At 45.3% G+C, this 12,110-nt stretch overlaps 1 protein-coding gene across 1 annotated transcript in view; it reads left to right on the top strand.

The window, feature by feature from the left end:
- The window catches only part of rev3l (REV3 like, DNA directed polymerase zeta catalytic subunit), a 78,421-nt gene that overhangs the window by 63,972 nt on the left and 2,339 nt on the right, over window positions 1-12,110 (top strand). Inside the window, exons 14-30 of the mRNA XM_084952777.1 lie at window positions 115-1,025; window positions 1,180-1,265; window positions 1,461-1,586; window positions 2,362-2,554; window positions 2,664-2,775; window positions 2,944-3,059; window positions 4,709-4,827; window positions 5,669-5,787; window positions 5,952-6,093; window positions 8,013-8,257; window positions 8,747-8,855; window positions 9,279-9,485; window positions 9,690-9,799; window positions 10,454-10,568; window positions 10,759-10,896; window positions 11,132-11,322; window positions 11,776-12,022. Coding sequence (XP_084808903.1) covers window positions 115-1,025; window positions 1,180-1,265; window positions 1,461-1,586; window positions 2,362-2,554; window positions 2,664-2,775; window positions 2,944-3,059; window positions 4,709-4,827; window positions 5,669-5,787; window positions 5,952-6,093; window positions 8,013-8,257; window positions 8,747-8,855; window positions 9,279-9,485; window positions 9,690-9,799; window positions 10,454-10,568; window positions 10,759-10,896; window positions 11,132-11,322; window positions 11,776-12,022 — 3,286 coding nt within the window. The remainder of the gene's footprint in view (window positions 1-114; window positions 1,026-1,179; window positions 1,266-1,460; window positions 1,587-2,361; window positions 2,555-2,663; window positions 2,776-2,943; window positions 3,060-4,708; window positions 4,828-5,668; window positions 5,788-5,951; window positions 6,094-8,012; window positions 8,258-8,746; window positions 8,856-9,278; window positions 9,486-9,689; window positions 9,800-10,453; window positions 10,569-10,758; window positions 10,897-11,131; window positions 11,323-11,775; window positions 12,023-12,110) is intronic.

Raw genomic sequence — 12,110 nt, 5'->3', positions numbered from 1 at the left:
TCTACAGAGTTTCACTTGATAGACATTTATTGTCAATTGTCTGTGGAGCTGTGATGATTTATTGTAATTCAAATGGAAATGGGTGTACTGATCCTTTCCTCGTCTTTTCTCCAGGGAGGTCGGTGGCCGTAAGCTAACAGTGGGCACTCGGCTAGCTCGGGAACTTGCAGAGTTTGGTGGAGACCTGTCTCTGGAAGGCCTCCATTTCTGGAAGACGGCCTTCTCAGCCATGACGCACCCCGCCACCACCGTTATCTCATCTTGTCAAGGAGCAGAGGCTTCAGAGACAAATAAACAACAGGCAGAGGGTGACCTATCCTCATCCAGCGATAAGAAGGTGGTGCTTTTGCCCTGCAAAAACCCACCAAGCCGCAAGCGTGTGCAGGTGTGGCTAAAAGCTAGAAAGCAGTATGAGAGTCTACAAAAAGGCAGGAGAGAGTGTGAGGTGCTGAAGACAGAAAGGGCTGGTCTGGAGGTGGAGGAAGATGGGAGCTCAGAGAGAAGCGAACTGCCAGCTGCTGACAGAAGCTTGAAGGTTGAGCTCTGTAGTAACCTTTCCTGTACCAGAACTCAAAGGAGAAAGAAACAGAGCCTGTCTTTAATCCTGTCTCCGCTGGAGAATACAAGATTGAGGTGTAAATCCACAGAATCAAGTCCAGTTTCAGATAAAGGTAGTGTCTGTCTTGAACAGGAGGACAAAAATAAAGAGGATGATGATGATAAAACCACCTGTCCAGAGTCCCCAGAGTTGCCTACATGGCAGCAGTCCCATCAACCAAGCCCCTCTGGCCAAGGACAGCTCAGTGAGAACAAGCCAGGTGAAGACTCTCCAGAACCGCTATCACCTATGCGCTGTAATTCCCCAGAGCTGCTAAGAGGGAACCACAGTCCCTCACCTCTCGCTGTCAGTGACAGGGATGAGAGGAGAACCAGTCCCCAGCTCATTCACAGCACCCCTTTCTTGAGGAGGCGATGGAGAAGCAAAGAAGATCTGGATCCAGTGTGCAGCACACCCATATCTCAGGGTAAGGAATGTGCATCTGTCTCCTTTGATGTTGTGACACCATCAACTGTTAGAAAGAATTGCAGTAAATCCTAACTTGGGAAAATTCTGCATGGAGTTTCTGTTATTAATATTCACTGTTATTCACTCCTTCTCTGGTCTAATTCCCGCTGCAGAGGATCCTGTTTCTCAGAGACTTCAGCAGAGGAGGCGGAGCCAGGCAGACCCCCTGAGAAGAGTGTTACTGACCACGCAGATGAAGGTCAAAAACTGATTGTGATTTTTCTTTTTAGACTTTTAAAACAAAAACTACAAGCCGCACGGGTCAGAAAATCAACTATTTAGTATCAGAACAGTGCGTGTAGCAGTCCTGTCTCTCAGGTCGCTGATCGTTTGATGTGCCTGTGATTTCCTCCTGATTCCAACTTTTCTTGTCATGTTTTTTTATCCTCCACAGAATCAGTTTGCTGCTTTGAATGTGCCAAAGAAAGATAACTCTCAGATCGAAGGGCCAAGTATAGCCAACTCCTACGGCTTTAAAGTCAGCATGCAGAACCTACAGGATGCCAAAGCTCTGCATGAGGTAAGTCTAGGGCAACTAACCTGTAGCTCTTTTCCAAGTCAATGAATAAATGGCTTTGTTCTGGTTAGATGTTGGTTTTGCTTTGTTTTGTTTTTAAGAGAAAGTGTCCACCTGATTGGGAAGAAGGATTTATTTCCCCAAGTATCATCACAGCATCCTGCTTTCGACTTTGACTGTCCTATCGTCAAATCGATATGCTTTACACAAAACAACTAAATACAACAAAGACACACCCAGCTTTGAATGTAGGCCTGAGTACAGGCGTTTTGAATGTATGCACAGATTTGATTAAGTTCAGGCCTTTTCCAAAAATCCGGACCATGGTAACTGAGATCACTGCCAGCACACGTAGATCTCATTAAATTCAAAGAGAGAGGTTTGTCACGTTTTCATGGTTTCAGGCCTCTTTAATATCTCTTGAATACTGTAATTTCTGTTAGAGTGGATGGTTTATTTATTTAATTTAATGATTGAGCTCCTAAAGTCTATTATGATTTAGACTTTGCTCTTATCTTCAGGCTTGGAATGAAATAAAAGCACCAATTAATGGTTTACTCAAATAGTAATCAGTCACTATTATGAGATGAAGTTTGCATGGGCCATGGTAGCCTGCCAACATCTCTGCAACTGAAAATACAATCAGAAGTGTACGAGAATTAGTACGAAATAAAAGACTGTGGTTTAACAGGCAGAGAGTGACAGGATGTGCTGCTTCTAAAGAGGAGCTTTTGGTCTGTTAAACCTCAAATGTATTTGTTTCCTCCTCCATCTTCAGGTCCAGCACCTGACACTGATGACCATGGAGCTTCATGCAAGAACCCGCCGTGACCTCGAACCTGACCCCGAGTTTGACCCCATATGTGCCTTATTCTACTGCTTCAGTTCAGATACCCCCCTGCCTGATGTAGACAACACCCAGCTCACAGGGGCCATTGTGGTAGATAAAGACCATCCAGGTTCCGGCCAAGGTGAAGCACGCGAGCGGTGTTTTCCTCCGAGAACATAAGGTTCGATCACTAGTTTTAAAGCCACTAGATAATTGGCTGATTTTTTTTCTGTTTCTAATCGCTCCCGCAGGATCCAGAGGAAGAGCACCGTTGCTGGTCAGATCAGGTGTTTCTGGGCTGCAAGTGACATACGCTGCTGATGAGAAGATGCTGTTTGACGTGTTGGTCACCATCATGAGGAGGTGTGTGCAACTGTTTTATGAAAGGGAACCAAGGGCAGAGTTGCTGCAACTGTAGTGCATCATTACTATCATTTAAATTTGCCCTCATTGTAGATTTTACACCTCCTACAGGGGTGGGATTTGTTTTGAGAAATGACCTCCATCTGCTAACACGGTCTGTTCTGTCAGATTTGACCCGGACATCTTGGTGGGCTACGAGGTGCAGTTGCATTCTTGGGGCTACCTCCTTCAGCGGTCCTCAGCACTTGGAGTGGATCTGTGCCAGCAGCTGTCACGAGTGCCAGGTAGAGCCAGGAGCCACTGAAAGTAGTCCCTGCTGTGGTACCCAGTACGGTAGTTCAGGGGACGCAGAAGTAAAGATTTGGGGGTTTTGAGAGGAAGCTACTTTCAGCCGCTCCCTTGCCCAAAAACCACAGCAGGTAGCTCTGCATGTTCGATTTAGAGACAAACAGTGACGTCTTAACCTCTACACCCTCAGGCACACTGAAGAAGTGAGTCTGAAAGTAGGTGAATAAAATCAAAAGCCATACCTGATTGTAATTTAAGATTGTCTTCTCATGCAGCTCTGATCCATACTTTTGGCCAAAGATGTTTCTTTCTTCAATTTGATTACTTTTTTTAAGGAAGTGGATGAAGTCATAGGGAGCTAGATCAGATAATTCAGTACAGGTGGTTAGCCAAGGTTGCACAGTAGTGCACAGTTATGGTCACTTCTGCCGAAAGGTCTCCCCCCTCCATGTGGGCAGCCCAGACCCTGGCAGACAAATGTGCACAACCTATGAAGAGAGTAAGCAAAGACACTTCTGAGGCTTTTGACTCCAGTGAGAGGCGGTGTCCATGGGACACGACAGTGAGAGTCACTTGCCTCAAAAACTGTCAGTTTAGCGTTCATGACTCAATAATAAAGGGAGAGATCCATCTGCTGACCAAAAAGAACATAAACACTAGTCTCATTTTGCAAAAAAAACATCTCAATGATTCCAAAATTCTCTGCAAAATATTCTGTGGATTGAAGGAAGAAGAGTTGAACTTATTGAGTCCTGTTACATCTGGAGTTGGCTGTTACGAGAACATCATGTCATCAGTTAAATACGGTGGTGGTAGTGTGATGGTCTTGAGCTGCTTTGCTGAGACTTCCTGTAATCGATGGAACCATGAGCTCTGCTCTCAACAGAATATCCTAAAGGAGAATGTCCAACCATCATTTCATTGCACAAAGCTCCAGTGATGTTACATATGAGGAGAATGATCTGAAATGCCTCTGAAGAAAAACGTGTAGTGGAAGTTTTGGCATGGTATAGTCACAGTTCAGATTTCTATTCAAATTCAGATGCTTTGCCGTGGCTTTAAACAGGCCATTCATTTTCCAAAACCCTCAAATGAGGCTGAATTAAAAGTTGCTTTTCGGCATGGGGATTTTAATGTTAGTCAGTCAGGAACGTGACAAATATGGAAAAAACTAAAGTGACAAAGGGGGCGAATACATCTTCCCATCTTCCTGTCTCACTAGGTGTGAAATTCCCTCTTAAAATGTGCTTGTGACTCATCAGGGTCGATCCACAATTAGAAGCTAGCACTAAATGTGCAGCCACATATTAAACACGTGCAGTACTTTACTGTGCATCCCTGTTATTGAATCTGACAGTGTGAGTTTTAATGAAAGCCAGTACATGGTGTGTGTGCTGGATCTGGTGCATAATGTAGGTACACATTGTAGATAATATAAGCGCAAACGTGTAGCCCCATTTTTGTGGTGTGCCTGTGACTGAGTCTTGATACAGCATGTATATGTGTTTGCCTGTATAAGTGTGTGAATGTGTGATTCCCTTTGAGTGAGTGTGTGTGTGTTTGTGTATTCGAGCTGAATGGAGAGCCTCTGGCGGCTTCCCTCCTCTGTAATCGGCTGCCTGTCTGGCTCTGTGCGTGTCCTCAGGTGACTCCAAAGAGAACCGCTTTGCTGCAGAGAGGGATGAGTACGGAGCCGACACCATGACAGAGATCAACATCATCGGGCGCATCACCCTTAACCTGTGGAGGGTGATGAAAACTGAGGCAGGTGTCCTGGCATGACCTCCTCACAGCTTTTGTAGCTCGTGACCTACTTTCTATCTTTCCACTTGTTTTTCCAGCACGGCTCTCCCCACTTTACTTTTTCTGCTGCTGCTTTTTCTGTGACTCTTATTTTTTTCATAGTTTCATATAAAGTGAAGCTCTCGTATTAACAAATAAAAAATGTTATCATCAAGTAGTTATTATTGTCTTTACATTCCCTCAACCTCTGTGACTCCAGTTTTCTCTGTCCTGTTGTTTGATTCTGTTTACTGTGAGCTGCTGCTGTCTGAACTGTTCCAGTTGTTTTGCAGCTTTATGCTGTGTGCTCTGCTGCTTTTTGATTGAAACTACTTTTTTTCTCTCTCACCAAGAATACACGGGGATTCCCTCAGTCAGCTAGGATTGGTTTACAACGCCCACTGTAGTGTGAGATCAGCAGCAGTCAGTTTTCAGAACCATCCGTCCATGCAAAAAAAGAAATCATGTTTAGTGTTTTGCTTCCCTGCCATGATGTTTGTGGTTTCTAAATATTCTTCGAGTGAAAAAGCCGACATTTCTAGTCCGAGCCTTTGGAACTGCTCACAGCTCATCCACAAAAAGACTACAATGTGTGATTAGTGGTCACATGTAGACACTTGTAGACATTTAAGTAAGCTAACCCATCTCTTGTAAAAGATTCAGAGTTTTAGTTGAAGCGAGGAAACGTTAACCCTTTGTGCTACTCTTGTACTTGTGTTCTGTTATTGCTATTATTTGATTCTGATCCATAAATTGTGTAAACGTCAGAGAGAGGCAGTTTTGAAAAATAGAACTAGAAAATGTTTTTTCTTTCCTCCTCCAGGTGACGTTAAACAACTACACTTTTGAAAACGTGGCCTTCCATGTGCTCCACCAGCGCTTCCCTCTCTACAGTCCCCGCACTCTCTCTGACTGGTTTGACCACAACACAGACTTGTACAGGTTTGTGCCGGGGTCAAACACAACCACCTTTTTGGACATTACCTTACATGAAATTAAAAGATGTAGTACAAAGAAATGGTCGTAAATGTCTCATAATTGACTCTTCCCTTGAAGCCAGCTCTGTAACTCTGGCTTATATGATTATCCTGTTTGTGTTGCTCTAGGTGGAAGATGGTGGATCACTATGTGAGCCGTGTGTGTGGCTGCATGCAGCTCCTGCAGCAACATGACATCATTGGCAGAACCAGCGAGCTGGCCAGGCTGTTTGGAATTCAGTTTTTCCACGTTCTGACCCGAGGATCACAGGCATGCGCGCACGCACACACACACACACACACACACACACACACACACACACACACACACACACACAAACAATTCCCGATAATTTTTATTTCAGTCCTCAAATAGCTTGGTAGGAGACACAGGCAGGGCATTTCTATGGAAAATCATCAAGTTTGTGGTTCAGTTCGACCGGCTCAAATCGACTGAGGTCAGTCCATCCTGGTTAGCTAATAGTTGACTGTTCAGGTAGATGAAGTCCCTTTGATGTTCTCTGTGTGAGATAACTGCAGATTTGTTTTGAAAACTCAGTCATGGGGTGAGAAATGTTTAGAGCATGCTTCTGTCTCAGTGCCATGTGAGCAGGGTTTTAACCCTGTTGGTGAAAATGTATGAGAACATTTTAAAAACCCAGTTCTGTGTGGTGCAGCCTGAAATCTATCAGTGGGTAACAAAGTGGGTCGTACAGCTGATGACCATCTTCACATCAAAAAATGCTGACGAGTGTGCGGTAAGAAAGTGGGATGAAATCATGTTGCAGTGCTAGAGTTACACTTAGTGTGTGTGTGTGTGTGTGTGTGTGTGTGTGTGTGTGTGTGTGTGTAATTTTAAAATTGTCCAGTAATTCTCATCCAGTTTTGGAGGTGTTTTTCTGCTCTGCTGGTTTAACGTTAAGCTCACTGTAGACGAGCCCCGCCTGTGCTGATTTGATCACTGCTTACTGCTGCACAGATTTCTGTGCACACTGATGCTGACGTGCTCTAACATCATGCAGTCACAGCCTCAGAGCACAATGGGAAACTGCCTAGGCTCTCAACTGGTGTCACAGCTGTTTGCCTCAGAGGTTGACTAAACAATATGACATTTAATCTGTTAACACAGTAAATGTGTGGCTGATGTTGATGTTTTCTAGTTGGAGAGATCACTGCCTACACATGATTTCAAAGCCCTCTAATCTTGGACTGTTTTGATTTAAATGAAATGAAGCATCCTCTTGGATGAAGGGTGAAACGTCCAACTGCCGCCTCCTCGAGTTCTCAAGGTGACCATGACGGATGACTGAGAAGTTACACAGACAAGTTGATTTAAATATTAACTAACACAAAAATATTACTTATTAGAGAGACAGATACATCTGCTCTGCAAACAGGGATGATGCTGCGCCTGTAAAACATTTTAACAACTGCGGATTGAATACAACCTGATACTGGGGTCTGATAACACCTTCCTAAATCTGAATCAGCTCCTGCAGGGTATGAGTGATTCTCTGACTTCCTGTACAGACTGAATGCAGCTGAAATCTGTTTGACTGCAGCTTTTTGTGTGTTTCCCATGCTGCTGCTTCCACCTGCCAAATATGAACTAAAAAGTAAAAAAAACCCTAAAAACTCTGAGGTACTTAAACACACCGAGCGTGCTCCAGATGAGATTGTCATTAAGACATCATTAAGAGTTTAGTTTTTCTACTCTGGGAATATTTCCTGTGAACAAAAATCAGCAACACTCTGTGGGACGTCTTCATCTTCTGCACGCAGACAACTCACCTAAGCAGGTGCTAGCTCTTGCAGTGATTTAAAAACAGTAAATCCTTAAAACCAGTTCTAAAACTGCCTTGGTGCTGATGCAGGAAAGGCTAGTATGAGTTGAGCAGCTGCTGCTAAGCTAGCAATAACAGACTGACGGTGATGTGTTACGGCGTCAGACTTTTCCAGCATTGTTTTACAAAAGAAACTTTGGTCAGAGATCCCAGCGTGTATCCCTCTGTTTTACTTTTAACATCTTGATCTTCTTTGGGACATCATGTTTACACTTTGTGGCCAGAAAGTAGATTTGTCTTTTCACTCTGGGAACCAATCAGGGTGCAGGGTGCAAAATTCCAGTCAGATGTGTGAAGGAACAAAAGGAATAATAAGTCAAACTTTGTTTCCCCCTCTTGTCTTTAGTACCGTGTGGAATCCATGATGCTGCGTGTGGCCAAGCCCCTAAACTACGTCCCAGTGACGCCCAGCATACAGCAGCGTGCCCAGCAGAGGGCTCCACAGTGCATCCCTCTGGTGATGGAGCCCGAGTCCCGCTTTTACAGCAACTCGGTGGTTGTGCTGGACTTCCAGTCGCTCTACCCTTCCATTGTCATCGCATACAACTACTGTTTCTCCACCTGCCTCGGCCATGTGGACAACCTGGGAACGTAAGGACATGACAGGCCCACACAGCTACAGCATGTAGAGAACTCGCTCAGGCTGCACGTCTGCCAGGAAAATCTCGCTCTGGCAGCAGCTTCCTCCCCTCATTATTTTTAATGGAACAGGCACACTGAGAGCTCGGCATGTTGTTCACAGCTCAGGGCGGCGAGCAGCGCAACTTAAGACTGAGTTCAGGTTTTCAGTGAGATTTGTGTGGTTGCATAGCAACAGCAAGGAGCCATGAACACTTCTTTCCACATGCATATGTCTGCTACATTGAAGTAACACAAAAAGAGTGGTTTGTGGCAGGCGTGCAAAGGCTTCATCCTCAGCAGAGTCAGCTCAGTGGGGTGCTGTAAAACGTAGCAGTTCAGATTTCTACACGAGCATTTTTCTCACTTATACCTGACGCTGTCTTTCCAGACAGTAATATTCACGTTGCAAGAATAATGTTAAGTGATTGAACTGGTGTTCTTGTTCACATTCTGTCTCAGGCCTGATGAGTTTAAGTTTGGCTGCACCTCCCTGCGAGTCCCTCCCGAGCTCCTCTACCAGCTCCGCAACGACATCACCGTGTCGCCTGGTGGCATCGCCTTCGTTAAGGTACAGCAACCTCATCATCATGACCGTTGTCTCTGACGAGACCTCACCAAGCTCTTAGTGTTGGTGTTGTGATGGATTGTCTCATTAGTTGCTGTGAAGGCCCAATGCCTCCTAAGAAAACCCACTTTGTGATCTCTGTGCTTCCATTCATCCACATTGCCCGTTTTTCCCCTGTTGTGCTACTTAAGCAGCTCTCACAGTAGATCAGGAACATCTTTATTTTCGTTATTTACACTGAGAGATATTGTGGGCCTAAAGCTAAACTTTTAAATTGCTTTTTACATTCTAAGTTACAGCGCTTCCCCATGCTGCAGATCAGGCCCGTTTTAGGTCCTTCTTAGAGTTTTGGTGCAACCCTACTTTATGTTTCTTCATTGTAAAAAAATTCAGTGTTTTAAATGATCTGTGTTTTATTTGTTCTAGTCTTCAGTGCGTAAAGGTGTCCTGCCCATGATGCTGGAGGAAATCCTCAACACAAGGATCATGGTGAAGCAGTCCATGAAAACCTACAAGCAGGACAAATCCCTGACGAAGCTGCTGGACGCACGGCAGCTCGGACTCAAGCTCATCGCCAACGTCACCTTTGGATACACCGCTGCTAACTACTCTGGGCGCATGCCCAGTGTGGAGGTAGGCTCAGCAGCAGCTGCTATATGGTCTCTGCACTGTGCACTCCCAGTACGATACCACTATAATCCATGAAAATATATATATTTTTTTTTCAATCAAACTATTTTCTCTGTATTATTGTAGGGCCTTTACCTTGAATCAGTGTTGCTGTGAATGTAGTTGTAACCCCTTTGCTCCAATATTTATTAAATCTGCTGTGTCCAGGTTGGAGACAGCATTGTCCACAAAGCCAGAGAGACCCTGGAGAGAGCCATCAGGATGGTCAATGACACGAAGAAATGGGGAGCGCGTGTTGTGTACGGAGACACTGACAGGTAAGCAATTTTACAAGACTTTTTGACTTTTTCTCAGATGTAAATAAATAGTATGCATGCCCTTGGTAAGACCTCTACAAAGTGTTATTCACTGTCAGTGGTAATCATGTTAGGCCTGATCAGTGTTTGTGTCCTCACATGGGAAACCTGTAGTCACTGTTCCATTATCTGCACAACAGGCAGGTTTACAGGTTGCGCAACTTTACTGACAATTTCATAACTTCACTCGATAGTCTCCGACTGAGTGTGAACATGACCAGCAGCTTTGTTGTGTGTCACTATGCTGAGATGATGTGTAAGTCTGATTGTACCTGGGCCGTGTTCTCATGAACACTTGCACCAATTAGCTAACAGCTTTCGTTTCTGACAGTCCGTTAAAGAAGAGCTGCCGCTGTGTTTGGCAGACAGGGAATTGGATTGTTTCTGACCTGCAGAGTCTCAAATAGAAGAAGCAGCATGAAGTTTTAAACTGCAGCATGCTTTGCATATATGGGACACACTTTCCTCCAGACTCGCTCGTCTACATGGGATGTGTTCAAGCACAGAGCCAAACGCGAAGCCTCTGAGAGCGTATCGTTTACCACTGTAGTATGTAGTGCGGGTTGTTTGATAAGAATTAGTAATGAGCCTTGTGTGTTTTTGTGTGTTTGGCAGCATGTTTGTTTTACTGAAAGGAGCCACCAAAGAGCAGGCTTTCAAGATCGGCAAAGAGATTGCAGAAGCAGTGACTGCAACCAACCCCAAGCCTATCAAGCTCAAGTTTGAGAAGGTAGATATACACACACATATGCGCAAATACACATGCACACACACAAAGGGAGCGAGTAAGACAAGGTAGCGGCTTCTCTCTAACATCTGTTCACTGTGATTTTTCCATCTCCACAAATTAGATGTAGTTATTTATCTGTGTGTGTGTGTGTGTGTGTGTGTGTGTGTGTGTGTGTGTGTGTGTGTGTCAGGTGTACTTGCCCTGCGTTCTGCAGACAAAGAAGCGTTACGTGGGCTACATGTATGAGAGCCTTGACCAAAAGGAGCCCGTGTTTGATGCCAAAGGGATTGAGACGGTGCGCCGCGACGGCTGCCCTGCTGTTTCCAAGGTAACAGGCAAACCATGTTTTCCCCTCATTTTCACTGTGTTGTGCACGAATCGCAGGCATGCCACTCTTGTTCCTGCTCCCGTTTACTTAGACCACTTTGCTTGTGTCAGTCAGGGAAAAGGTCGTCTCCTTCCTCTTGCACATTAAACAGCATTAACACCTCTCTTAGATTACCAGTAAATCATTTTATCTTCATCCTCTTATGCCTGTGTTCTTTTACTCATGTGCCCCTTAGATTCTGGAGCGTTCCATCAAGCTGCTGTTTGAGACACGTGACATTAGCCAGGTGAAGCAGTTTGTGCAGCGTCAGTGTATGAAGATTCTGGATGGCCGGGCAAGCATGCAGGATCTGACCTTCGCCAAGGAGTACCGGGGCAGCGGCTCGTACAGACCTGGAGCTTGCATCCCTGCGCTGGAACTCACCAGGTGTGTGTGTGTGGTCACAGTACAGGAGAAGTCAGGAGTGTGGCTTGGATAAATGTTTGCTGGTTGGCTCTGTGTGTGTGTCTGTGTGTGCGTGCAGCAGAGAACAGGATGGTGAGTAAGAGCTTGCTGTCAGCTACAGTTACAGTACCCAGCGTGAATCCAATTAGTCCTCCCTCACTGTGTTCATTGTCTGGCTGCACTAGCCTGTACAGTACCTGAGTGTTGCTAGGTAACCTGTTTTTTAACGAGTGGAGGACAAAAAAGTGATTTTTTTTAGATGCACAACGAAGAAGCATTTATGAGCCCTGCTTCAGTTCATCTGCTTTATTTTGTGTTTTCTCTCTCAGAGCACCAGCACACGTTCTCGCTGCTAATGTGAACATGTTGGCTGTGTGATGTAAACAATAACTGCATCATCTGCTGTCACTTCATTTTTGTTCTGCTTCGCCTCAGACGGATGATGGCCTATGACCGAAGGCTGGAGCCACGCGTGAGTGAGCGGGTGCCCTATGTCATCGTATACGGCACACCCGGCGTGCCCCTCATCCAGCTGGTCCGCCGGCCCACCGAGGTGCTGCAGGACCCCACCCTGCGCCTCAATGCCACCTACTACATCACTAAGCAGATCCTGCCGCCACTGGCCCGTATGTTCCAGCTGATCGGAGTCGACGTGTTCAGCTGGTACCAGGAGCTCCCCAGGGTGAGGACAACTTGCAGACATACGGGCCATTGTGATGTTTTTGTTTTTGTCTCACCGCTGCCATTTAGAAGCAGAGCAGCAGCAGTGG

Source organism: Perissodus microlepis, chromosome 15, assembly GCF_051167445.1.
Source record: "Perissodus microlepis isolate ML-2025 ecotype Zambia chromosome 15, ASM5116744v1, whole genome shotgun sequence".
In the NCBI taxonomy this organism is placed as follows: domain Eukaryota; kingdom Metazoa; phylum Chordata; class Actinopteri; order Cichliformes; family Cichlidae; genus Perissodus; species Perissodus microlepis.
Note: the sequence above shows the minus strand (reverse complement) of the source record. Positions and strands in the feature narration are given on the sequence as shown.